This window comes from Dendropsophus ebraccatus, chromosome 2 (genome assembly GCF_027789765.1).
Source record: "Dendropsophus ebraccatus isolate aDenEbr1 chromosome 2, aDenEbr1.pat, whole genome shotgun sequence".
Classification (NCBI taxonomy): Eukaryota; Metazoa; Chordata; class Amphibia; order Anura; family Hylidae; genus Dendropsophus; species Dendropsophus ebraccatus.
The window spans coordinates 212,782,466-212,808,392 of record NC_091455.1 but is presented as its reverse complement, the minus strand read 5'-3'; the positions used below and the strand labels follow the sequence as shown (position 1 = coordinate 212,808,392).

The 25,927-nt window shown below is 46.6% G+C and overlaps 2 protein-coding genes across 3 annotated transcripts in view; both read left to right on the top strand.

The window, feature by feature from the left end:
* HEPACAM2 (HEPACAM family member 2) overlaps window positions 1–2,337 on the top strand; it is a 58,037-nt gene extending 55,700 nt beyond the window's left edge. For both annotated transcript variants that reach the window (XM_069959419.1, XM_069959418.1), the window contains exon 10: window positions 318–2,337. Coding sequence is in view for 1 of the 2 variants with exons in the window: in XM_069959418.1 (XP_069815519.1) it covers window positions 318–321 (4 nt within the window). In the remaining variant the exon portion in view is untranslated. The remainder of the gene's footprint in view (window positions 1–317) is intronic.
* Window positions 2,338–12,852: 10,515 nt separating this feature from the next.
* The window catches only part of VPS50 (VPS50 subunit of EARP/GARPII complex), a 119,411-nt gene continuing 106,336 nt past the window's right edge, over window positions 12,853–25,927 (top strand). The window contains exons 1-2 of the mRNA XM_069959417.1: window positions 12,853–13,109; window positions 17,794–17,862. Coding sequence (XP_069815518.1) covers window positions 13,077–13,109; window positions 17,794–17,862 — 102 coding nt within the window. The 5' untranslated portion in view covers window positions 12,853–13,076. The remainder of the gene's footprint in view (window positions 13,110–17,793; window positions 17,863–25,927) is intronic.

Genomic DNA, 25,927 nt, shown 5'->3' with positions numbered 1-25,927 from the left:
CACAGCTGCTCTGAGTCAAGGAGTCATCTCTATATGACTTTATCTCTTTATCTCCCCTCCTGCTGCAAGCACGCCTCCTGCCTGATGATTGATGGGCCCGCCCTGCTGTGACATCAGCTGTCAATCAGCAGGTAGGAGGAGCGCTTGCAGCAGAAGAGAGCTTAAACTTTGGCTGTCCAGGCATGATGGGAATTGTAGTTCTGCCACAGCCAGAAGGCCGACGGATCCCCATCCCTGATTTAGAGGGGCAGTATACAGTATATCATTGTGTCACTATAAGATATAAATGACTCACTATTTATATTTTCCCTTTGCAGATAAAAAAGTTGGAGTTGATATTCAAGAACATGGGCGTCCTGGGAAACAATCTTCTAGTCTGTGTCATTGACTTTAGCTGAATACCTCACCCCCCCCCCCAATAGCTGCGGCCACAGGGATCTACGCCCGTCTGCTGTCCCCATCCCTTCCTCAGGACAATTCCTATTTTGCTAGGTCTATACAATGGTGGCTTTGCTGGACCTGTGTGTGGTATATAATGCTCTGTTAGATTTTTTTCTATTGTTTCCTATTTATTCACGCCACAGTTAAAGGAGAGCTCCACCGTTAAATTGTTCCAGCATTCTAGGGCAACCAAAATGCAGCATGAAGCAGCTAAGCAAACAGTCTTAATTACAGATTTTCCTGTGTTGCCATGGTAACAGACTACAAACAAATCCTGTGTAGTCTGATCCTGCTGCAAAACTTGGTTCTACCCATCCCTGACTTCTTAGCAACATACATTTGGTAGCTAGATAACGTTATGGCTGCAGGTTCAGACTACTTAGGGTTAGATTGTAGTCTGTTACCTTGGAGACAATAGACCTGAAGTGGAGAGATAGGAAATGTTTAATTCAGACTTTTTGCAAAGTTGATGTTTTTTTTTTTTTTTTTCTTTTCAGATACATAGGAATGATAAAACATGGTTGGGCACTTTAAAGCAAAGGTCCTGTTATGTTGTACTGATTTGTGTATGTGCAAAGATCTAGAATTAAAAAAAAAATAGTGCTCTAAAAACTTTACATCCATAATGTTAAATATTAATATACTGGAGACCTTTACTTCCTCCCTGCAGTAGCAGATAGAGGTGTCCTGTGATTACAGCAGCCTCAGCACTGATTCAGACAGACTATAGGAGTGTAATATAGAGGGGAGGGGGAAATGTCAAGTGGAATATGAGTTAGTAGGTTTGTACAGTGACAGGGGGCTGGGATACAGCTTCACTGTCTGTATAACACAGCGGGCAATGGGAACTTTCTGTTATTGAAATAAGATTATGAGGATGCAGAAACTGGAGAGCTTTAAAGGAGTACTGCAGCAAAAAATTTTTTTCAAATAAACTCATGTCAGAAAGTTCTATAATTTGCTAATTCACCTCTATTTAACAATCTCCTGTCTTACAGTACTTATTAGCTGCTGTATGTCCTGCAGGAAGTGGTGTGTTCTTTCCAGTCTGACACAGTGCTCTGTGCTGCCACCTCTGTCCATGTCAGGAACTGTCCAGAGCAGGTGAGGTTTTCTATGGGGATTTCCTTACAATCTGTACAGTTCCTGACATGGACATAGGTGGCAGCAGAGAGCACTGTGTAAGACTGTAGAGAATACACCACTTCCTGCAGGACATACAGCAGCTGATAAGTACAGGAAGACTGTTGATTTTTAATAGAAGTAGATTGTAAATTACATATCTACATAACTTTCTGACACCAGCTGATTTGAATCTTTTTTTTTTAATTTTTTTTTTTTGCTGGAGTACCCCTTTAAAGTGACAGATGTTCTGAATGTGAAGATTTAATATATCTCCAGGTGCAAAACATTGTCCGGCTGTACCAGCCTCAAAGGTTTGCAGTAAACCTCATATGGTTAGTCCCATTTATATACAAAGGGTTTCCTTTTTTAAAGGTGGTGATCCCCTTTAAGCTTTATCTACGTAAAACCAGCAAACCTACCTGTTGGTCACATTACCTGCTGTAATATTGGCTACAGGCACAAATCCCAGTATAACAGGACCGGTCTCATTCTGAATGCAGCTCTGGAGGCATTGATATTATAGTCCGGTCAGACATTACACACACTGTACAGTCGTTCTATCAGAGAGAGAGTCGCTATTTTTATGTAAATATTTTGTAATACGGAGAGATATACCTAGGCAGTGCTATATACTGTCTGTACATACTGTATACAGATACATTTTATATGTCATTCCATGTGGTTGGTGTCTCTGTGCTTATGGTGGTCTCTGCTCGGAGATACGCTTCCTACGCTCACTGTGTTTTAACAATAAAGTTTTTCTTTACATAATTCTGTATTCCTGGGGGTCTTAATGTCTGGAAATATAATGTGTGATATGTGTTATATTGGTGCATGAGCGTTATAATAATCCGGTACTGTATAATGGGAGCAGCTGATGTAATAAGGACTCAACCATAGTCATGTGCTGTGGGGTATGACTGATTGGACCCCCAACAATTACAAGAACAGAGGTCAATTTGTTCCCCAAGTTAAAGGGGTACTCCAAAAAAAAATGTTTTCAAATCAACTGGCAACGGAAAGTTATATAGATTTGTAAATCACTTCTAATTAGAAATCTCCAGTCTTCCTGTACTTATCAGCTGCTGTATGTCCTGCAGGAAGTGGGGTATTCTCTCCAGTGTGACACAGTGTTCTCTGCTGCCACCTCTGTCCATGTCAGGAACTGTCCAGAGCAGCAGCAAATCCCCATAGAAAACCTCTCCTGCTCTGGACAGTTCCTGACATGGACAGAGGTGGCAGCAGACTGGAAAGAATACAACACTTCCTGCAGGGCATACAGCAGCTGATAAGTACAGGAAGACTGGAGATTTTTTAATACAAGCAAGTTACAAATCTCTAGCACTTGCCGGGACTAGTTGATTTGAAAGAATTGTTTTTTTTTTTAATTAGTGAACAACCCCTTAAAAACAACCCTCCCCTCACAAGGGTATTGGGGGCGGCGTAGAGATTGCACCCTTGGATTGTATATCTTTGAAAGTCTGTAAGCGCGACCGCTGATGGTGTGTAATTATACTGCCAGATACGGACAGAATCCATAAACATAAGTGTGATCTCCACAGGACCGGACAGGCAGCGATCCAAAGGCAGAGACAGGACACAGTCTGGGTGACATTCAAACAGGAAAGAACGGGGATCTGTACAACGGATCGTGGGACCAGGTGTATATAATCAGAGGTTACAGCCCCAGACTGCCCCCCCCCCATATATCTGACCCCCTAAGCTGTCACCGAGCACAGTGAGAATAGGAAGAGTCCATGAACTGTGCAGGTAGACCCGTGTCCGGTCCTATCCAGCTCTTACAGCTTTTCTATATTAATAATGAAGCAGGTTACTCCGGGACTGCTCAGGATTTGCAGTTTAGCTTCAGTCCAAGCTGGTCCAACCCTATGATTGTAGACGACCATGAGCTGCTGTATGAATACTGGACTAAGAATACAGGGAAGGTGCTGCTAATCCAAATCACTCGTATATCAAAGCAAATATTCCCATGGGAAATAACTGAAACACAGAAAACCGAAAAATAAGGTAGGTACGGCACCAATAAAGAAGACTCAGTAAAGAAGGGGTTAACCAGTTAACTCTCCCCCTCCCACACAACTCCCCAGGTGACTGCAAACCTGCTGCTATTACTGAGTTCTCCCTGGAGCAGATATCATTGAAGGGGTTAATTCATGGGTCAGAGGAAAGGAGCGGTCATATACCATCCAGCTCCATGTGTAGGCAAGATGGTGGCGACACGTTCGCAGCAGTGGAGGAAGATGTCCAGATGAGGCCCGGGAGTCGCTTGGGTTACGTCTGTGCATGCAGCAGCTAGGAGGTTTGAACACTGGAGTAGGAGGGTGTCACAGTCTCACTACACTCAGTCCTCCTGCAGCAGGGAGAAGAGATAAGGACAAGCTGCTCGCTTCTACAGGAGGAGCTCCTTAAATCTAGTTTGCGGTCTACTCAAGGCTTTCTACCTAGTACAGTATCAGGATGGGGACACAGGGGGCCCCTATCACCAAATCTGATTTGTTTACCGAGTTACAATTTTTTAAAAATTATTAGCTTGACTTCCACAATGCTCTTAGGTCAAGTTACTTGTAATCCAATGTTTCACTCCACTGTCTGTAACTGTGTAATAGAGAGGGTCTCCGCTGTCTGCAACTGTGTAATAGAGCAGGTCTCCGCTCTCTATAACTGTGTAATAGAGGTCTCCGCTCTCTGTAACTGTGTAATAGAGGAGGTCTCCACTCTCTGTAACTGTGTAATAGAGGTCTCTGTTCTCTGTAACTGTGTAATAGAGGTCTCCACTCTCTGTAACTGTGTAATAGAGGAGGTCTCCGCTCTCTGTAACTGTGTAATAGAGGTCTCTGTTCTCTGTAACTGTGTAATAGAGGAGGTCTCCGCTCTCTGTAACTGTGTAATAGAGGAGGTCTCCGCTCTCTGTAACTGTGCAATAGAGAGGTCTCTGTTCTCTGTAACTGTGTAATAGAGGTCTCTGTTCTCTGTAACTGTGTAATAGAGGAGGTCTCCGCTCTCTATAACTGTGTAATAGAGGAGGTCTCCGCTCTCTGTAACTGTGTAATAGAGGAGGTCTCTGTTCTCTGTAACTGTGTAATAGAGGAGGTCTCCGCTCTCTATAACTGTGTAATAGAGGTCTCCGCTCTCTATAACTGTGTAATAGAGGAGGTCTCCGCTCTCTGTAACTGTGTAATAGAGGTCTCTGTTCTCTGTAACTGTGTAATAGAGGAGGTCTCCGCTGTCTGCAACTGTGTAATAGAGCAGGTCTTCGCTATCTGTAACTGTGTAATAGAGGTCTCTGTTCTCTGTAACTGTGTAATAGAGGTCTCCGCTCTCTGTAACTGTGTAATAGAGAGGGTCTCTGCTCTCTGTAACTGTGTAATAGAGGAGGTCTCCGCTCTCTGTAACTGTGTAATAGAGGAGGTCTCCGCTCTCTGTAACTGTGTAATAGAGGAGGTCTCCGCTCTCTGTAACTGTGTAATAGAGGAGGTCTCCGCTCTCTGTAACTGTGTAATAGAGGAGGTCTCCGCTCTCTGTAACTATGTAATAGAGGAGGTCTCCGCTCTCTTTAACTGTGTAATAGAGCAGGTCTCCGCTATCTGTAACTGTGTAATAGAGGAGGTCTCCGCTCTCTGTAACTGTGTAATAGAGGAGGTCTCCGCTCTCTGTAACTGTGTAATAGAGGAGGTCTCTGCTCTCTGTAACTATGTAATAGAGGAGGTCTCCGCTCTCTGTAACTGTGTAATAGAGGAGGTCTCCGCTCTCTGTAACTGTGTAATAGAGGAGGTCTCCGCTCTCTGTAACTGTGTAATAGAGGTGGTCTCTGTAACTGCGTAATAGAGGAGGTCTCCGCTCTCTGTAACTGTGTAATAGAGGAGGTCTCCGCTCTCTGTAACTGAGTAATAGAGGAGGTCTCCACTCTGTAACTGTGTGATAGAGGAAGTCTCCACCCTCTGTAACTGTGTAATAGAGGAGGTCTCCACTCTGTAACTGTGTGATAGAGGAGGTCTCTGTAACTGTGTGATAGAGGAAGTCTCTGTAACTGTGTGATAGAGGAGGTCTCTGTTCTCGGTAAGTTTATGTGCACATTTCAGAACCCGTTCATTCTGTCTATAACTCTCTGTGACTCTCTTTACTAGACTTCACTATCTCCTCATTTGACAGTAAAATGTTTAAAACTGTCCAGAGCAGCAACAAATCCCCATAGAAAACCTCTCCTGCCCTGGACAGTTCCTGACATGGACAGAGGTGGCAGCAGAGAGCACTGTGTCAGACTGCAGAGAATACACCACTTACTGCAGGACATACAGCAGCTGATAAGTACTGGAAGACTGAAGATTTTAAATTAGAAGTAAATTACAAATTTTTATAACTTTTTGACACCACATAGAGGAGGTCTCCGCTCTCTGTAACTGTGTAATAGAGGTCTCTGTTCTCTGTAACTGTGTAATAGAGGAGGTCTCCGCTGTCTGCAACTGTGTAATAGAGCAGGTCTCCGCTATCTGTAACTGTGTAATAGAGGTCTCTGTTCTCTTTAACTGTGTAATAGAGGTCTCCGCTCTCTGTAACTGTGTAATAGAGAGGGTCTCTGCTCTCTGTAACTGTGTAATAGAGGAGGTCTCCGCTCTCTGTAACTGTGTAATAGAGGAGGTCTCCGCTCTCTGTAACTATGTAATAGAGGAGGTCTCCGCTCTCTTTAACTGTGTAATAGAGCAGGTCTCCGCTATCTGTAACTGTGTAATAGAGGAGGTCTCCGCTCTCTGTAACTGTGTAATAGAGGAGGTCTCCGCTCTCTGTAACTGTGTAATAGAGGAGGTCTCTGCTCTCTGTAACTATGTAATAGAGGAGGTCTCCGCTCTCTGTAACTGTGTAATAGAGGAGGTCTCCGCTCTCTGTAACTGTGTAATAGAGGAGGTCTCCGCTCTCTGTAACTGTGTAATAGAGTAGGTCTCCGCTCTCTGTAACTGTGTAATAGAGGAGGTCTCCGCTCTCTGTAACTGTGTAATAGAGGTGGTCTCTGTAACTGCGTAATAGAGGAGGTCTCCGCTCTCTGTAACTGTGTAATAGAGGAGGTCTCCGCTCTCTGTAACTGAGTAATAGAGGTCTCTGTTCTCTGTAACTGTGTAATAGAGGAGGTCTCCGCTCTCTGTAACTGTGTAATAGAGGAGGTCTCCGCTCTCTGTAACTGAGTAATAGAGGAGGTCTCTGTAACTGTGTGATAGAGGAAGTCTCCACCCTCTGTAACTGTGTGATAGAGGAGGTCTCCACTCTGTAACTGTGTGATAGAGGAGGTCTCTGTAACTGTGTGATAGAGGAAGTCTCTGTAACTGTGTGATAGAGGAAGTCTCTGTAACTGTGTGATAGAGGAGGTCTCTGTAACTGTGTGATAGAGGAAGTCTCTGTAACTGTGTGATAGAGGAAGTCTCTGTAACTGTGTGATAGAGGAGGTCTCTGTTCTCGGTAAGTTTATGTGCACATTTCAGAACCCGTTCATTCTGTCTATAACTCTCTGTGACTCTCTTTACTAGACTTCACTATCTCCTCATTTGACAGTAAAATGTTTAAAACTGTCCAGAGCAGCAACAAATCCCCATAGAAAACCTCTCCTGCCCTGGACAGTTCCTGACATGGACAGAGGTGGCAGCAGAGAGCACTGTGTCAGACTGCAGAGAATACACCACTTACTGCAGGACATACAGCAGCTGATAAGTACTGGAAGACTGAAGATTTTAAATTAGAAGTAAATTACAAATTTTTATAACTTTTTGACACCACATAGTCTGAAATATTTTTTTTCCCGCTCTTTGAAGAAAAACATCCATTTACCTACTTAATTATATTTTATTATACAGGTTTTTTTTTATTATATAGTATATAGTTTCCTATGGTAAAACAATGATACTTTTGGTATATTACAGATTATCTACTTTCCTTCATCTGTCAGAGATTTGTTGGGAAACAGGAAGAAATGATTTGATGTATAGACGAAGTACATGACGATACTGCCATCTAGTGGTGATGTGTAAAAATACAGGCACCTCCAAGTCAGTTAGTGTTCATAGATGGTATATTGCACCTGGTAATATTATTGTATAATGCAGCGCCGATTGTATATGGCCAATTTTACATGGAGACATGAAGGGTTTCCCACAAATCCTATAATTTCCCATTATGTAATTATTCTCCTGTAGCAATACAGAAGCAGGTGCATCACCTATATTGAAAAACAGGTACAGTATGCCAAATATGTGTGTGTGAAATATTCCTAGATTTGGGGCTGGTCGTCTTATACTTTTAGATAAGATTCAGGTCCCTGGTCATAGTCATATTACAAGGCTCTTTAATGTGTTAGCCAATACCTCACCCATGCACAGGTCTGTGGCGGGTCAGGAAATACTGATCAGGAGGCTTCAGGAAACCATCAGTATTTCCTGACTGTAAAAACTGAGAAAAAAAAAGCCATACTCACCTGCTGCAGGCTGTGGGGGTACTCTCATCCAGCTTCTTCCTGTCCCTTCCTGCCCTGTGAGAGCACGAGTGAAGTCACTAGTGTGCCAGCGCTGGGGGAGGGGGGCGGCTTCTTGTGGCCAGTGGTATATTACTACCTCCGGCCATAACAGTGAGCGACAGTGAGCCAATGGTTCCTTGCCCTATCAAACACAGGGCTGCATCTAACTGTATGTGCTCCGGATTGTTGTACTTGCCCGGGTGCTGATGCTGGGCCAGACTGGCAAGCATCCACAGCTGTCTGGTATTCTGGATGTTCCCATTGGGCTCTATGGGGCATAAGTGCCAGAAGTCCAGACGAAAATAGGACCTGCTCTGTATTTTATTGGCCTATTTTCTGGTATGGACACCCTTCAAGGAAAATCCTGCAGGGTGTCTGTGCCTAGTAGAACCCTATGGGGGAGGAAACCATTTGTGTAGATGTTCCTGATGTGTGCATGGGGACTTATATTGTAGCTTCCTATAGGGGTCACTAGAGAGTCATTTGCATACCTCTTCCCATGAATCATTGCCAGTAAGACTCAGAAGACTACTTGGATCTCCTCAAGAGAAACAATGCTCCATAATATGAGATGAAGGATAAAACTAAGAAATCCCTACATCATGCTCATCGTAAGTTACACACAGAAACAGAGGGCGAGCTGGTGCTGACAGATCAGGTTCCCCATGACTGTTCTCCCTGGCACTTGTGTAATGTGGGGAGCAAAGGGGCCAATGTGATGGGTGACACACGACTCCTGTATATCTACTGTAGTTGGTGTTAGGGGCCGGGGCCGAAGCTGATATTTTGCATAGCATTAATCTTCCTATATCGTGTAACCATAGTAACCTTGGGTGGCATCCAACTTCTCCAGATGCTGGGGGTCAAATGATGAATATTCGAGTTTAGAGAAGTTGTCGAATCCAAACAGCTCATCAACTCTGCTCATCTCTTGTGTTTAAAGGGGTACTCCGAGCGGGAGGGTTTTCTTTCACTATAGGCAAGGAGGAAGTGGATAAAAGCAACAACATCCACCTACCTCCCCGGTTCCAGCCCTGGGTCCCGTCTCTGCCGCTGAAACACCACGTCTCAATCTGTGTCACAGACCAGAAAGCAGCCAGACCAGACCAGCAGGATGCGGGACCCAGTGATGGAACTGGGGAGGTAAGTGGACGTTGTTGCTTTCATTCACTTCCTCTCCGGCCATAGTTAAATAAAACCGGAGTACCCCTGGCACTGGGGGAAGTCCAGGTCCATGGCAGGTGGCGGTAGCCAGTGCTTGTGTGTGACCCACCGAGCGTCCTGTAGCGGAGGGATCAGGAGGCTGCCCACCGGCACTGGTAATTGTGGGTCGTTACACTACACATTCATTGTGACGCTTAAAAGATGGGTTGGGTTAAATCCAACATGTCTGCCGGGATTGGGTAACAAACGTGTAACATGTCCGACCATTTTACCTTGTGTAGACTTGAGCCAATGCGCAAGAGAACCGTCTGACCCCTTCCCTTGTAGATACCAGGTAAACCCCTTACCCCCTAGATACAAGGCCACATGCCTGCCCTCCAGCACTTACCTCCCTCTCTCCTGGGAATATGACCGACTAGATGTCCGGCTAACAGCTGACCCAGGACTCGCTACCTACCTGACACTATTCGGGGTATGGATACCAGCTTCCCATCCATACCAACGATCCGTGCACATAAACCCCGTCCTCCATCATTCTGTGAGGTAAAGATGGTGACGCTCGGCCTCCTGATACTATAAATGACTTCTCTGACTGACATTCCCAATGGAAATTACGTCCCGTCCTTGTCTTCTATTCACTGTCTCAATAAACAAGCTCCGAGCCTGAGGGACTATGAATAATGGATGATGGCTGACGCAGGCACTGCTGATGTTATTACTATTACCGTGTGGGCGGCCATATTGGTTTCCAGGGAAAAGTAATGACTTCTGGAGCTTCGAGTGGTCCTTTTAAGTGTGTAATGAAAGAGGAGCTGTCGCCATTTATATTCTGTGACTCCCCATCTGTCAGGAAACTACATCTCCCAGCATGTCCAGACCGCCATGATTACCTGTACTTCACAAGTTGGTTTACGGGTGTTACCCATCCAGACATATAGTATACCTGGTGGCACATCCTCATAAATGCCCTCGGATTTTCTAGATGTGCGAAAACTTGTGAAAACCGCTACAAATTACTTTCTAGGTGTATAAGTCTCCCGGCCTTCTATGTAGGATGGACAAGTGCTGGTGATGCGAATCTGCGCCAGGGACGATCTACTATATATGGTGGAAATGGCCACTTATTGCTGCCTATTGGCAAGATGTAATAGAGACCATCAAGAAAGGGTGTAACTCCAAGGTTACTCCTTCTCCTGAAATGGTCTTGCTTGGTCTCCCCTCATGAGTGAGCATTCTTTATATACACAGCTGTTTGCAGCTGCAAAACTCCTTGTACCCTCCACTGGGTGAGCAAGACACCACCGACGGGTGAGCCAGACACCACCGACGGGTGAGCCAGACACCACCAGCGGGTGAACCAGACACCACCGACGGGTGAGCCAGACAACACCGACGGGTGAGCCAGACACCACCGACGGGTGAGCCAAACACCACCGACGGGTGAGCCAGACACCACCGACGAGTGAGCCAGACACCACCGACGGATGAGCCAGACAACACCGACGGGTGAGCCAGACACCACCGACGGGTGAGCCAGACAACACCGACGGGTGAGCCAGACACCACCGACGGGTGAGCCAAACACCACCGACAGGTGAGCCAGACACCACCAGCGGGTGAGCCAGACACCACCGACGAGTGAGCCAGACAACACCGACGGGTGAGCCAGACACCACCGACGGGTGAGCCAGACACCACCGACGGGTGAGCCAAACACCACCGACAGGTGAGCCAGACACCACCAGCGGGTGAGCCAGACACCACCGACGAGTGAGCCAGACAACACCAACGGGTGAGCCAGACACCACCGACGGGTGAGCCAAACACCACCGACAGGTGAGCCAGACACCACCAGCGGGTGAGCCAGACACCACCGACGAGTGAGCCAGACAACACCGATGGGTGAGCCAGACACCACCGACGGGTGAGCCAGACACCACCGATGGGTGAGCCAGACACCACCGACGGGTGAGCCAGACACCACCGACGGGTGAGCCAGAGACCACCGACAAGTGAGCCTGACACCCCGACGGTACCGAATTGGGAGGAAAGGGTTAACCAGATTTACCAATTGGAGGAATTGACCAGTATGGTGAATCATACCCATGACAAATTTACTAAGACGTGGGCACCATGGATAACCTTCAAAAACTCTAAAAAGACATGAGTCAGGGAAGGTAGCCCCTAGTTTTATTTACCTGCCCCACCCCCTATTCCCCTCCCTCTACCCTACTTACACCCTAAGGCCTAGTTAACACTATGGAATCAGAGCCGAGATGCCGTGCGGAAACCACCCGCTTGGAATTGATACGTCAATTCTTTGAGCGGAGAGGCGCGGAGAGCAGAGACGTGCAAGCCCTTCCATTCAAAGAGACTGAAGGCAGGATTCTGCGATTCCGTAGTGTGAAGGGGCTTTACCCTCACTCACCCTCTAGCCTGTCTTGTTAGTCTTGTCTCATCCCCCCTCCCCCATTTACTTTCCCTACAAGTTGTGAGTCGTTCTATGAGATGACTATGTCATATATATTAAAGTGTTACTGTTGTTCAAATTTTATTTGCAGAAATCAATAGTCCAGGTGATTTTAAGAAACTTTGTCATTGGGTTTATTAGCCGAAATGTTTTTTTTTATCATGAAAAAGCAGTTTGAAGCTCTCCCCCCTGTCTTCTTTGTTGTCTATGGAGAGGGGAGGGGTGGAGGGAGATGAGGCACCAAAACAGGACAACAAAGAGTTAATATACAGCTACATCACCAGGCTCTCTCCTCTGAAGTCAGCACTGACCTCTGAATACCAGCTTTCACACAGGTCCCACTGTGTAATCCTTTGTTCTCTGCTCTCTTCTGGTGACTAATCTCCCCCCTCCCCTCTTCATAGGTTACACAGAACCCGACTGATGTAAAAGAGTCGAGATTTCCTGATAATGAGCAGTGGATGAGAGAGAGGAGGAGGGGGGGCTGGGAAAAGTCTTTGTGAATGCAGATAATGGCAGATTTGCCTAATAAACCCAGTTACAAAGTTTCTTAAAATACCCTGGACTATTGATTTCTGCAAAGAAAAATGAAACGACAGTGACTCTTTAACCCTTAGATGAGTTATACATCTTACATATCGTTGTAATTGTAACAACTTGAGGAACATATATAACAAGTAAAAACAAAATACACCCCAAATAAAAGAAATGCGTTTTTTTTTGTTCAATTGTACCACACACTGAATATTTTTCTGGTTTCGCAGTGACTTTATGCAAAAATTCAGCCTGTCATTGCAAAGTACAATTAGTGCCGCAAAAAATAAGGGCTCATGTGGGTCTCTAGGTGGAAAAATGCAAGTGCTATGTATGGCCTAATATACACAAGGAGGAAAAAACGAAAACGCAAAAACGAAAAGTGGCCCCGTCCTTAAAGGGTTAAAATTCTTAATGGTCCTTGTTTTATCATTCCTTGCCTGCACTGCCCGGTTTTGTAACAGTGACTCTGGTTGTCAGTTCACAGATACTACTACTCATGATACTACCAACCAGTGCACGAGGAATCCTCAGCAGGACATCATGACCGGGTGACAGATGTCAGACATGTTTGTCCCTTGTCGCCTTCCGTTTAACCATCAGGACGCGAGGGATGCCGGGAATCGTAGTTCTGGCGCTCTCTCTGCAGTCACTTTGATCAGGATCAGGAAAAGCTTCCGGACTACGATTCCCAGAAGACAACGCTGCAGCTGTCAAACCGGCCTGGTGGCTGTCACATGACCGACGCTGGACGGCGGCCGAGAGGGGCCAATCTGCTGCGGACTATCGGGGAGTGATTGTGGTCGGGAGAGGGGCAGCGCCGGAGACATGCAGAAGATCAAGAGCCTGATGACCCGGCAGGTGAGTGCACAGCCCGGCCTGTGTCCCGGAGCAGCAGGAGGCTGTGTGTATGGAGAGGCCTGTGTATGGTGCCGACATGGAGCCGCCTTATACCGGGGAGGGGTATCACCTCTCCTGCTGCCGGTAATGGGGCTGAGCTTGTGCTGCTACCCAGGAGATGATCAGAGCAGGAAGAGGTGCAGTGTTATGGAGGAGGGCTGTGTGGCTGGCACTGTTATGGAGGAGTGATGTGTGGCTGGCACTGTTATGGAGGAGTGATGTGTGGCTGGCACTGTTATGGAGGAGGGCTGTGTGGCTGGCACTGTTATGGAGGAGTGATGTGTGGCTGGCACTGTTATGGAGGAGTGATGTGTGGCTGGCACTGTTATGGAGGAGTGATGTGTGGCTGGCACTGTTATGGAGGAGTGATGTGTGGCTGGCACTGTTATGGAGGAGGGCTGTGTGGCTGCCACTGTTATGGAGGAGAGATGTGTGGCTGGCACTGTTATGGAGGAGGGCTGTGTGGCTGGCACTGTTATGGAGGAGTGATATGTGCCTGGCACTGTTATGGAGGAGAGATGTGTGGCTGGCACTGTTATGGAGGAGTGATGTGTGGCTGGCACTGTTATGGAGGAGGGCTGTGTGGCTGCCACTGTTATGGAGGAGTGATGTGTGGCTGGCACTGTTATGGAGGAGGGCTGTGTGGCTGCCACTGTTATGGAGGAGGGCTGTGTGGCTGGCACTGTTATGGAGGAGGGCTGTGTGGCTGGCACTGTTATGGAGGAGTGATATGTGCCTGGCACTGTTATGGAGGAGAGATGTGTGGCTGGCACTGTTATGGAGGAGTGATGTGTGGCTGGCACTGTTATGGAGGAGGGCTGTGTGGCTGGCACTGTTATGGAGGAGGGCTGTGTGGCTGGCACTGTTATGGAGGAGTGATGTGTGGCTGGCACTGTTATGGAGGAGTGATGTGTGGCTGGCACTGTTATGGAGGAGGGCTGTGTGGCTGGCACTGTTATGGAGGAGTGATGTGTGGCTGGCACTGTTATGGAGCAGTGATGTGTGGCTGGCACTGTTATGGAGCAGTGATGTGTGGCTGGCACTGTTATGGAGGAGAGCTGTGTGGCTGGCACTGTTATGGAGGAGGGCTGTGTGGCTGGCACTGTTATGGAGGAGTGATGTGTGGCACTGTTATGGAGGAGAGCTGTGTGGCTGGCACTGTTATGGAGGAGTGATGTGTGGCTGGCACTGTTATGGAGGAGTGATGTGTGGCACTGTTATGGAGGAGAGCTGTGTGGCTGGCACTGTTATGGAGGAGGGATGTGTGGCACTGTTATGGAGGACAGCTGTGTGGCTGGCACTGTTATGGAGGAGAGCTGTGTGGCTGGCACTGTTATGGAGGAGGGCTGTGTGGCTGACACTGTTATGGAGCAGTGATGTGTGGCTGGCACTGTTATGGAGGAGTGATGTGTGGCTGGCACTGTTATGGAGGAGAGCTGTGTGGCTGGCACTGTTATGGAGGAGAGCTGTGTGGCTGGCACTGTTATGGAGGAGTGATGTGTGGCTGGCACTGTTATGGAGGAGAGCTGTGTGGCTGGCACTGTTATGGAGGAGGGCTGTGTGGCTGGCACTGTTATGGAGGAGGGCTGTGTGGCTGGCACTGTTATGGAGGAGTGATGTGTGGCTGGCACTGTTATGGAGGAGAGCTGTGTGGCTGGCACTGTTATGGAGGAGAGCTGTGTGGCTGGCACTGTTATGGAGGAGAGCTGTGTGGCTGGCACTGTTATGGAGGAGAGCTGTGTGGCTGGCACTGTTTTGGAGGAGGGCTGTGTGGCTGGCACTGTTATGGAGGAGAGCTGTGTGGCTGGCACTGTTATGGAGGAGGGCTGTGTGGCTGGCACTGTTATGGAGGAGAGCTGTGTGGCTGGCACTGTTATGGAGGAGAGCTGTGTGGCTGGCACTGTTTTGGAGGAGGGCTGTGTGGCTGGCACTGTTATGGAGGAGAGCTGTGTGGCTGGCACTGTTATGGAGCAGTGATGTGTGGCTGGCACTGTTATGGAGGAGTGATGTGTGGCTGGCACTGTTATGGAGGAGAGCTGTGTGGCTGGCACTGTTATGGAGGAGAGCTGTGTGGCTGGCACTGTTATGGAGGAGAGCTGTGTGGCTGGCACTGTTATGGAGGAGAGCTGTGTGGCTGGCACTGTTATGGAGGAGTGATGTGTGGCTGGCACTGTTATGTAGCAGTGATGTGTGGCTGGCACTGTTTTGGAGGAGAGCTGTGTGGCTGGCACTGTTATGGAGGAGGGCTGTGTGGCTGGCACTGTTATGGAGGAGAGCTGTGTGGCTGGCACTGTTATGGAGGAGGGCTGTGTGGCTGGCACTGTTATGGAGGAGAGCTGTGTGGCTGGCACTGTTATGGAGGAGAGCTGTGTGGCTGGCACTGTTATGGAGCAGTGATGTGTGGCTGGCACTGTTATGGAGGAGGGCTGTGTAGCTGGCACTGTTATGGAGGAGGGCTGTGTGGCTGGCACTGTTATGGAGGAGGGCTGATGGGTGATGATGTCATCCTGTAGTTTGCAGGAAGTTATCTGACCCAAGAGGGACAACTTACACATTAAACCCTGGGATTCTTTGTGGGTCAGGACGGTGATCACATGATCCTCTATACTATTTGTAAACACATGTAGGCAGCTGAGCTGGGATGAAGCAGATGGCACCGTAGGACTAGTGATGGTGAGCGTGCAGCACATGGACTGAGCATTTTTTCTTTATGGTTCTTGAAGGGCTCTTCCATCTGTTGTCTATTACCTTCTAGCCACTGTATTGATTCCCATCGACCACTAGAAAAGACCCCCAAGCATATTAAAGGGGTACTCCGGCAAAAATCTTTTTCTTTCAAATCAACTGGTGTTAGGAAGTTATATAGATTTTTTAATTTACTTCTATTGAAAATCTCCAGTCTTCTAGTACTTATCAGCTGCTGTATGTCCTGCAGGATGTGGCGTATTATTTCCAGTCTGACACAGTGCTCTCTGCTGCCACCTCTGTCCATGTTAGGAACTGTCCAGAGCAGCAGCAAATCCCCATAGAAAACCTCTGCTGCTCTGGACAGTTCCTGACATGGACAGAGGTGGCAGCAGAGAGCACTGTGTCAGACTGTAAAGAATACATCACTTCCTGCAGGACATACAGCAGCTAATAAGTACTAGAACACTAGAGATTTTTAAATAAAAGTAAATTACAAATCTAAATAACTTTCTGAAACCAGTTTGAAAGAATTTTTTTTTTCCGCTAGAGTACCCCTTTAAGGAATAGTTTGTTAAATCTGCCAGTATGTATAAGGGAGGCCTCCAGTTCTTCTCTGACAGGTGATGTTGATGGAGAGAAGCGGTGGCGGAGCATGCATGCTTTATGGTTGCAGTATCTCCCATAGCACTGTAGGAGGTAACGTGCATGCTCAGTCACTACTCTGTATCGTGGATGTGCCGCTCGTACGCCCACTATCCTCCGGACAGCTCTCTGACGCCCCCGAGGCCGACCTGCTCCCCTTTTCCCCCTCTTTAGTCACTCCTCTATCTTCCGTCTCAGTGACCTGTATACTGTGAGTCGGTGAGGTGTATTCTGGTCTCCGGCCGCGGGATTCACCATTATTAGATGTGAGGTACAGGTGATGATTGGGGGATGGTCTGGCGGGGTATGAAAGCTGTCGGTGCCGCTCCCGCAGTGCCCGCTTCCGATGCTCATCCTTCTATCGGAGACATTTGAGCCGTTTCCAGGTTATCTCCATGCCAAGACGTGGAGCCCATTATGCAGATGGGCACCTGCAGACCAGGACTTGGCACGTCAGTGCCGCTCGACGCTCTTCTCAGGCTCCTGGCATCAGGGCAGGACGACAATAGGAGCAGCAGAGAATAAATATTTCCATATTGGTAGAGCCGCCCGGCCGGATTTACACACCGCAGATGGCCGGCTGATTTCATGTGCTTGGGCAGTGACAACCCTGTAATAATGTAATACTCCCATCATCCCGATTAGGGAATCTCAGCTGAGCGGATGGAGGGAGTTCTCTTTATAATGGATGCGGAGTCACCAAAGGAAAGCAATGGGCTGAACTGTTCTTGTCTTAAAGGGGTTGTTCACCAAAACATGTTTTATTTTAAATCAACTGGTGCCAGAGATGTTTCATTTACTTCTATTAAAAAATCTCCAGTGTTCCTGTACTTATCAGCTGCTGTATGTCCTGCAGGAAGTGGTGTATTCTCTCCAGTCTGACACAGTGCTCTCTGCTGCCACCTCTGTCCATGTCAGGAACTGTCCAGAGCAGCAGCAAATCCCCATAGAAAACCTCTCCTGCTCTGGGCAGTTCCTGACATGGACAGAGGTGGCAGCAGAGAGCACTGTGTCAGACTGGAGAGAATACACCACAGCCTGCAGGACATACAGCAGCTGATAAGTACAGGAAGACTGGAGAGAATACAGTACTTCCTGCAGAACATACAGCAGCTGACTTATGACATCCTCCAGGCAGCTCACAGACTCCTCCCCCTCCCACCCAGCTCTGTGTGTATGTTGCTGCTCATTTCAGTGGGGCAGTAGGAATCAGTATGGCTGAGAGCCCATGCCTGCCTTTGGATCTGGAGTGCTTCTTTAAGGCTTTCTGTCTATAACATCTGCATCATCCTAACTATACTCTTCATTGTTTTAGGGTCTCAAGAGTCCGCAGGAAAGCGTCCATGATCTCAGCCCTGTGGAAAACTTCCAGATTCCTGCCAAGGTAAATCCTCTATGTCTTCTCCATATGACAACAGACGGCACTTGTGTTCCCCCATAACATGGCGTGTCTTATTGAGTGGTCACATCACGCTTGTGCCCCCTGTGGCCGGTGTACGTCAGCATTCGGAGGCTGAGATCCTCTTGTTGCAGATATCTGGGTTCTTTCTTATAACCAGCCCCCCTGCAGCTGTGATAACCAAAATGTGCCCCTAGTAGAGCCCCCCTTTCTAGTAGAGCCCCCCTTTCTAGTAGAGCCCCCTTTCTAGTAGAGCCCCCCTTTCTAGTAGAGCCCCCCTTTCTATTAGAGCCCCCCTTTCTAGTAGAGCCCCCTTTCTAGTAGAGCCCCCTTTCTAGTAGAGCCCCCTTTCTAGTAGAGCCCCCTTTCTAGTAGTGACCCCTTTCTAGTTGTGACCCCTTTCTAGTAGTGACTCCTTTCTAGTAGTGACCCCTTTCTAGTAGTGACCCATTTCTAGTAGTGACCCCTTTCTAGTAGTGACCCCTTTCTAGTAGAGCCCCCTTTCTAGTAGAGCCCCCTTTCTAGTAGTGACCCCTTTCTAGTAGAGCCCCCTTTCTAGTAGATCCCCCTTTCTAGTAGAGCCCCCTTTCTAGTAGAGCCCCCTTTCTAGTAGAGCCCCCTTTCTAGTAGTGACCCCTTTCTAGTAGAGCCCCTTTCTAGTAGTGACCCCTTTCTAGTAGAGACCCTTTCTAGTAGTGACCCCTTTCTAGTAGAGCCCCCTTTCTAGTAGAGACCCCTTTCTAGTAGAGCCCCCTTTCTAGTAGTGACCCCTTTCTAGTAGAGACCCTTTCTAGTAGTGACCCCTTTCTTGTAGTGACCCCTTTCTTGTAGTGACCCCTTTCTAGTAGAGCCCCCTTTCTAGTAGAGCCCCCTTTCTAGTAGAGACCCTATCTAGTAGAGCCCCCTTTCTAGTAGAGCCCCCTTTCTAGTAGAGACCCTATCTAGTAGAGCCCCTTTCTAGTAGAGCCCCCTTTCTTGTAGTGACCCCTTTCTAGTAGAGCCCCCTTTCTAGTAGAGCCCCCTTTCTAGTAGAGCCCCCTTTCTAGTAGAGCCCCTATCTAGTAGAGCCCCCTTTCTAGTAGTGCCCCCTTTCTAGTAGTGCCCCCTTTCTAGTAGAGCCCCCTTTCTAGTAGAGCCCCCTTTCTAGTAGAGCCCCCTTTCTAGTAGTGCCCCCTTTCTAGTAGTGCCCCCTTTCTAGTAGTGCCCCCTTTCTAGTAGTGACCCCTTTCTAGTAGTGACCCCTTTCTAGTAGAGCATCGGACCTCCTTTGGCCTTTAGGGCCGCAGCCTTGTTTGTGTTGCGGCTGGCTGTGTTCCCCAATGGTCGGTGACCTGCCGGGCTGTGATGGGTCCCTTGGGCTCTTGTCACGGCAGTCCTGAGTGGCAACTGACCCACCCGGACTATCAGTACCGCCAACCACAGAAAGGGGAAGAATAACCCAAGGTGTGTGGCTAGTGTGTATGGGTGCTGGTGCGTACAAAGTATGACAGAGTCCCAGTGATGTAAAGATAGTACAGTTTTACTGTACGGTCTTTAAGCAATACAATACACTTTTGTAGAATAGATAAATCTTGGAAACAGACTTTTAATACTTCAACTTGTAGTGCTTAAGGAGGTGCTGGGAGAAGTAGAGTAGAAGAGAGGTAGCTGTAGCGGTGCTTAGAGAGTGGAGTAGAGGAGTTTGTCAGAGGAGCCCCAGCCTAGTTTAGCTGTGTACTCTGCCGGAACTTGAAGAAAGAATTTTTAGTGAGAAGTTTACTTGTAGCTGTATTTACACTGTGTCTGACCACCGTGTGCCCTACAGTGTCGAGCTACCCGTCCTGTTCGGGTACTACAAGTCCCAGCCATGGTTATCTGGGCTTAGCTAAGTGTCGTATAGTATACGTAGACCTTACGTTAGCTTTGTTCTATCCAGGCTAGTTTTTCTTGTGTTCTGGATACTGCCTTAAGCTTTTTAGACGTGTTCTCGGCGTGGGTTAGGGTGTTCCTGGACTCCTCTCCCTGCAAAGTACTTAGCACTGCATAGTAGATATAGTAGAAGTAATGAAAAAACTGGTTGTCTCTAGCTGCATCTATACAATGGAGTGTCTAGACTAGACTGATTTTTGTCCCTGTCAGGGGTCCTGGCTTAATTACAGCAGTAACAGTAGGTTTTGAGTCTTCCCTCTCTGAGAACCTGGTTAGAACTGAGTGTGCACTTCCTCCACCAGTGTCTCCTCCTCCAGGGGCCTAAAGTGAACGTCTCTGTGAGTGGTGGGTATAAGTGTGTGCATAAGAAAGAAGAGAAAGGATTGGTTAGAAGTAGAGAGCACCTCCTATTGGTCAACAATAATACATGGTACACATAAAACATTAACCCATTACTGACCTCAGCTGTGCAACACGTACAAAATACTGAGTGAGGAAACTTCAGACTACTTCATCACCACCTTTAACCTGTAAAGAGGAAGTTTTTTGAGAGGTGCAAAAGAGAGATAAATAACCACCTGTGGTGGGACACATCACGCCCATTACACCTCCCCCTCCAGTCTGACCTTTTCACAGCTGACAGGAAAGGGTCATCAGTTCATGCTGCTTGTGCCAAACACTTCTTCTCTCATCAGCCATGTCTCTCCACAAAGATCCGGATCCATCTGACCGTCCATCTTTCTCCACAAAGATCCAGATCCATCTGACCGGCCATGTCTGACTTTTCTGCTGTCAGGGTTAAAGGAGGAGCCAGATGAAAATTTTTATTACATTATTGTATTGCCCCCCAAAAGTTATACAAATCCCCAATATACATTTATTACGGGAAATACTTATAAAGTGCTTTTTCCTGCACTTACTACTGCATCAAGGCTTCACTTCCTGGATAACATGGTGATGTCACTTCCTGGATAACATGGTGAAGTCATTTCCTGGATAACATGGTGAAGTCACTTCCTGGATAACATGGCGATGTCACTTCCTGGATAACATGGCGATGTCACTTCCTGGATAACATGGCGATGTCACTTCCTGGATAACATGGCGATGTCACTTCCTGGATAACATGGCGATGTCACGACTCCCAGAGCTGTGCAGGCTGTGGCTGCTGGAGAGGAGGATGACAGAGGGATGCTCAGTGTCCCTCCAGTGCCCTGTGTCCCTCAGTGTCCCCCTGCCATCATCCTCTCCAGCAGCCACAGCCCGTACAGCTCAGGAAGTTCGGTCGTGACATCACCATGTTATCCAGGAAGTGACTTCACCATGTTATCCAGGAAGTGACTTCACCATGTTATCCAGGAAGTGACATCACCATGTTATCCAGGAAGTGACATCACCATGTTATCCAGGAAGTGACATCACCATGTTATCCAGGAAGTGACATCACCATGTTATCCAGGAAGTGACATCACCATGTTATCCAGGAAGTGACATCACCATGTTATCCAGGAAGTGACATCACCATGTTATCCAGGAAGTGAAGCCTTGATGCAGTAGTAAGTGCAGGGAAAAAGCACTCTATGTGCATTTCCTGTAATAAGTGTATATTGGTGATTTGTATACATTTTGGGGGGCAACACAATACTTGCTGGACCAATTTTTTGCTGGAATTTTCCAGTCCTTTCAGCAGATCTTGGTGCAGTATTTTTATCTATACTCTTGTGTTTTTTTGTTCCTTTTTCCTCCTTCGGCCCCATCAAACTCTCCGTCCGCCTTTGGGTTTGTGCGCCATAACACGGTAATTTCATCGGGTCCGTATGCCTCAGAGACTGGCTTGTGTTTGGCGGCTTTAGCGATAATTAGTATTTGTCACCCGGATGGCATCATTATATATGCAGCGCCGCTCCATAGCTCTGTGCCGCCATGCCTGCAGTAAATAAAAGGACGTCGCCGACGTTAATTAATTTGACAAAAGCCGCCTCGCTTTTCTTTTTTTTTCTTTCACCCTTAATGGGAATGTGATTACTATGGAGGCCGCAGCCGCAAACATCAACCGCGCAGAAACGCCGCTCCCTGGGATTTTCGCTCCTTTATATGCTGAGTGTGTACGGCCGACAGCATGAGAATATCTACAAAGCTGCAATATTAGGTTCTGTTTAGTTTTATGAGGCACTTGTTACTTTGTGTCTTCTTTATTGTTCTTAACTGCAGAATGGTGAGTGCAGCTCTGAGGTATAATACAGGATGTTACTCAGGATCAGTAATGTAATGTATGTACACAGTGACCCCACCAGCAGAATAGTGATTGCAGCTCTGGAGTATAATAGAGGATGTACGAACTGGAGAGAATGGAACGGCTGCACATCCCATCTATGGCTGATACTAATGCCGCTAGGCCTATATTAAAAATCAACACCAGAGTGTCTGTATATGAATTGATCAAGCCATATTGCCCCGTGTACCACCGCGCAGGTCCTCTGGTCCACACGGGTCCCTCCACACCGTGTCGGTCAGCGACCGCCAACCCCGCAAAGCGTGCACATGCAGGGAAGGGAGGCCATGGAACGGCCCTGCAACCCCAATGTCACAGGACCAGACCCAAAAAGCCCCACCAAAACCCAGCCAGCACCACCGGCGGGGAAGGCTGCCCCCATAATTAGCAGGATATGTCTGTGCTCACATGTCCGGACCTTATGTCTTCCCCATTCTGTGAGAGCAGCAATGGTAAGTGTAATACCATATCCATACTAGTGTCGTTTGGGGGCACGCGTTCCGTCAGCACACTGCTGACTTCATCAGTCCCCTGATGAAGTCAGCAGTGTGCTGACGGAACGCGTGGGGTAGGGTTAGTACCGGGGTCACTCTCATCTCCTCCTGTCTTTTATTCGGTTTGTACATTTTTTGCACATATACCATACATGTATATATATATATATTTTGATATATTGTATTGATGTTCTTTTTTTGTGCATGTTGTACCGTTTACCGTAGGGATTTATGGGAGGGATGCCTGCTATTTAGGCATGTGATATTCTTTCATGTGGGGGATCCCGGTTGGTGGGGTGATTGATTGTATTCTCCCCCCTTAGAGTTGGGTTTTTATTGCTGTATACAGCCTTTCTTGTTTTTTTCTGTGTGTTTTCTCTTATCTGTTGTACAACATGGTCTCAATGCTGAGACCCCATCAATCTCTCGATATTCATATATCTAGAGATTGGGGGAAATTTATCACACTACCTCTGTCTGATTTCACAAATGAAATTCAATAAAGTTTTGTGAAAAAAAATGGAAGAATGGAAAGTAGACTAGTGTCCCATAGCAACCAATCAGAGTGTTTCTTTCATTTTCCATAGAGCCTCTGAGAAGTGAAAGCTAGAGCCTGATTGGTTGCTATGGGCAACCAACTACTTCACGTTTACCTGCTCTACCCAATAGGGCAATTTTGTCAACGCTTTTGCAGAGAAGCCCATAGCAACCAATCAGTGTCCAGCTTTTATTTTGAATTAAAAAACAAACAAACTGAAATCTGATTGGTTTCTATTAGCAGAAGCTTCAAATTTCCCTTCAATATATTCATTAAAAATGTATATTACCTTCACTTATGCTGCATTTACACGGAGCGATAATTCACCCAATCGAACGATTTAACGATTTTGAAGCAACAATTTGGTTTTTATAACGATCCAGGAGGTGTGAACACAGCCTTAGGGCCCTATTCCACCGGACGATTATCGTTCAGATTATCGTTAAATCGTTCGAACGATAATCGTTCGGTTGAAATGCAGTTAACGATTAACGACCGAACGAGAAATCGTTGATCGCTTTATAAAGGCCCTATTCCACCAACAGATCTGACGACAGATTATCTGCCAAAGATTTGAAGCCAAACCCAGGAGTGGATTTGAAAAGAGGAGAGATCCAGTCTTTCCTTTATGACCTGTTCTCTGATTATAGACTGTTCCTGGGTTTGGCTTCAAATCTTTGGCAGATAATCTGTTGTCAGATCTGTCAGTGGAATAGGGCCTTAAGACCTGGACCTATTTTTATCGTTGCTCGTTCGCAAAACGTTCGCAAATCGTTCGCATTGAATAAGACATCGTTTGGTCGTTCGCAATAGATACGAACGCAATAGCGAAGAAATACGGAAGAAGAAACTATCGCAATTACGATCATAAGTAACGATTATCGTTCCATAGAAATGAGTGAACGTTTTCAGGTCTTTCGCAATAGCGGTCGTTTGAGAACGTTAATCGTTAACGATTATGCTAACGATAATCGTCCGGTGGAATAGGGCCCTTAGGCTGCGTTCACACTACGTATATTTCAGTCAGTATTGCAACCAAAACCAGGAGTGGATTAAAAACACAGGATCTGTTCACACAATGTTGAAATTGAGTGGATGGCCGTCATATAACAGTAAATAACGGCCATTATTTCAATATAACAGCCGTTGTTCTAAAATAACAGCAAATATTTGCCATTAAATGACGGCCATCCACTCAATTACAACATTGTGTGAACAGATCCTTTCTGTGTTTTTAATCCACTCCTGGTTTTGGTTGCTATACAGCCTCAAACATACAGCCTCAAATATACGTAGTGTGAACGCAGCAGGGCCCTATTCCACCGGACGATTATCGTTCAGATTATCGTTAAATCGTTCGAATCTAAACGATCGTTCGGTTGAAATGCAGTAACGATTAACGACCGAACGAGAAATCGTTGATCGCTTTATAAGACCTGGACCTATTTTTATCGTTGCTCGTTCGCAAAACGTTCGCAAATCGTTCGCATTGAATAAGACATCGTTCCGTCGTTCGCAATAGATACGAACGCAATAGCGAAGTAATACGGAAGAAGAAACGATCGCAATTACGATCATAAGTAACGATTATTGTTCCATGGAAATGAGTGAACGTTTTCAGGTCTTTCGCAATAGCGGTCGTTTGAGATCGTTAATCGTTAACGATTATGCTAACGATAATCGTCCGGTGGAATAGGGCCCTTAGGGTGCGTTCACATGTGCAGGATCTGTAGCAGATTTGATGGCGCAGATCTGAAGTTGCGGATTCAGTGCAAATTAACTCTGGGCCATCAAATCTGCTGCAGATCCTGTATGTGTGAACGCACTCTTAAAGATGAAAGTTTTTTTGTTTAGTTTTGTACCTTTGGCTAAAGTTTTTGGAGTGTATTTTTGGCCGGAAAAAATCCCTTTTAATGCTTCAAAATGTGTTTATGTCCCGCTATTAAATTCAGTTTGAAAAATCCTTGGCAGTTTAGTTACATGGTGTTTTTTTTTTTTTTTGTTTTATTTTACTTTTTTAAATTTATTTTTTGTGTTTTTTTTTCCTTTCATTTTTACTGCAAAACGTAAGTATCGCAAGCAAAGAAAAAGAAGAAAATTCCTTTAATAGACGAAAAGCTGGAATATTTGTTAGATTAGTTTTTTTTTAGCTCAGTATCCCTTGTGTGGACTTAGCTACTTCCTATATAAAAACAAGACACATATAGTCGCAACAGAGAAACGTTTTACGATCCAGATGAAGAATAGTTCAGACTTGGTGGCAGCCTCCATGTTCGGCCAGCAGGGGGCGCTCTCGCCTCGTAGATCGCCGTATCCGTCCAGCAGATGAACGTCTTTTATCACACGTTCCTCAGAGCTGATATGAGAAAAATTTTTGCGCTTCTTGAGGTCGGAGCCGTAACCCTTAGAAGTAAATGACATCGGATAACGGGTACATGGGCTCATAGAAATTCCGATTTTTGGTTGTCACCGCGATCTGGTGTTACGGAGACCTGGATATTTCTTACCGTGTTGATCTATTTTATAGTCCTCTTTCTGCAATATATGAGATTTTTTTTTTTTATTAGTTTTTGATGTGGAATGAAATATTCAGCACTCCACATGAAGCTGCCGGGAGGAACAATCACTGTGTCTGATCCTATTCTAGATACAGTCCAGTCCAGAAGTATTTGGAGTGACACAATCCTTTCGCCTCTGTATGCCTTTGTGGTGTCATCACTGTGTGACTGAAGGGGAGACTTTCCACTTTAATTTAAAGGGATACTCCAAAGAAAATTCTTTTAAATCAGCTGGATATTTAGATTTTTAAATACCTTCTATTTAAAAAATCTCCAGTCT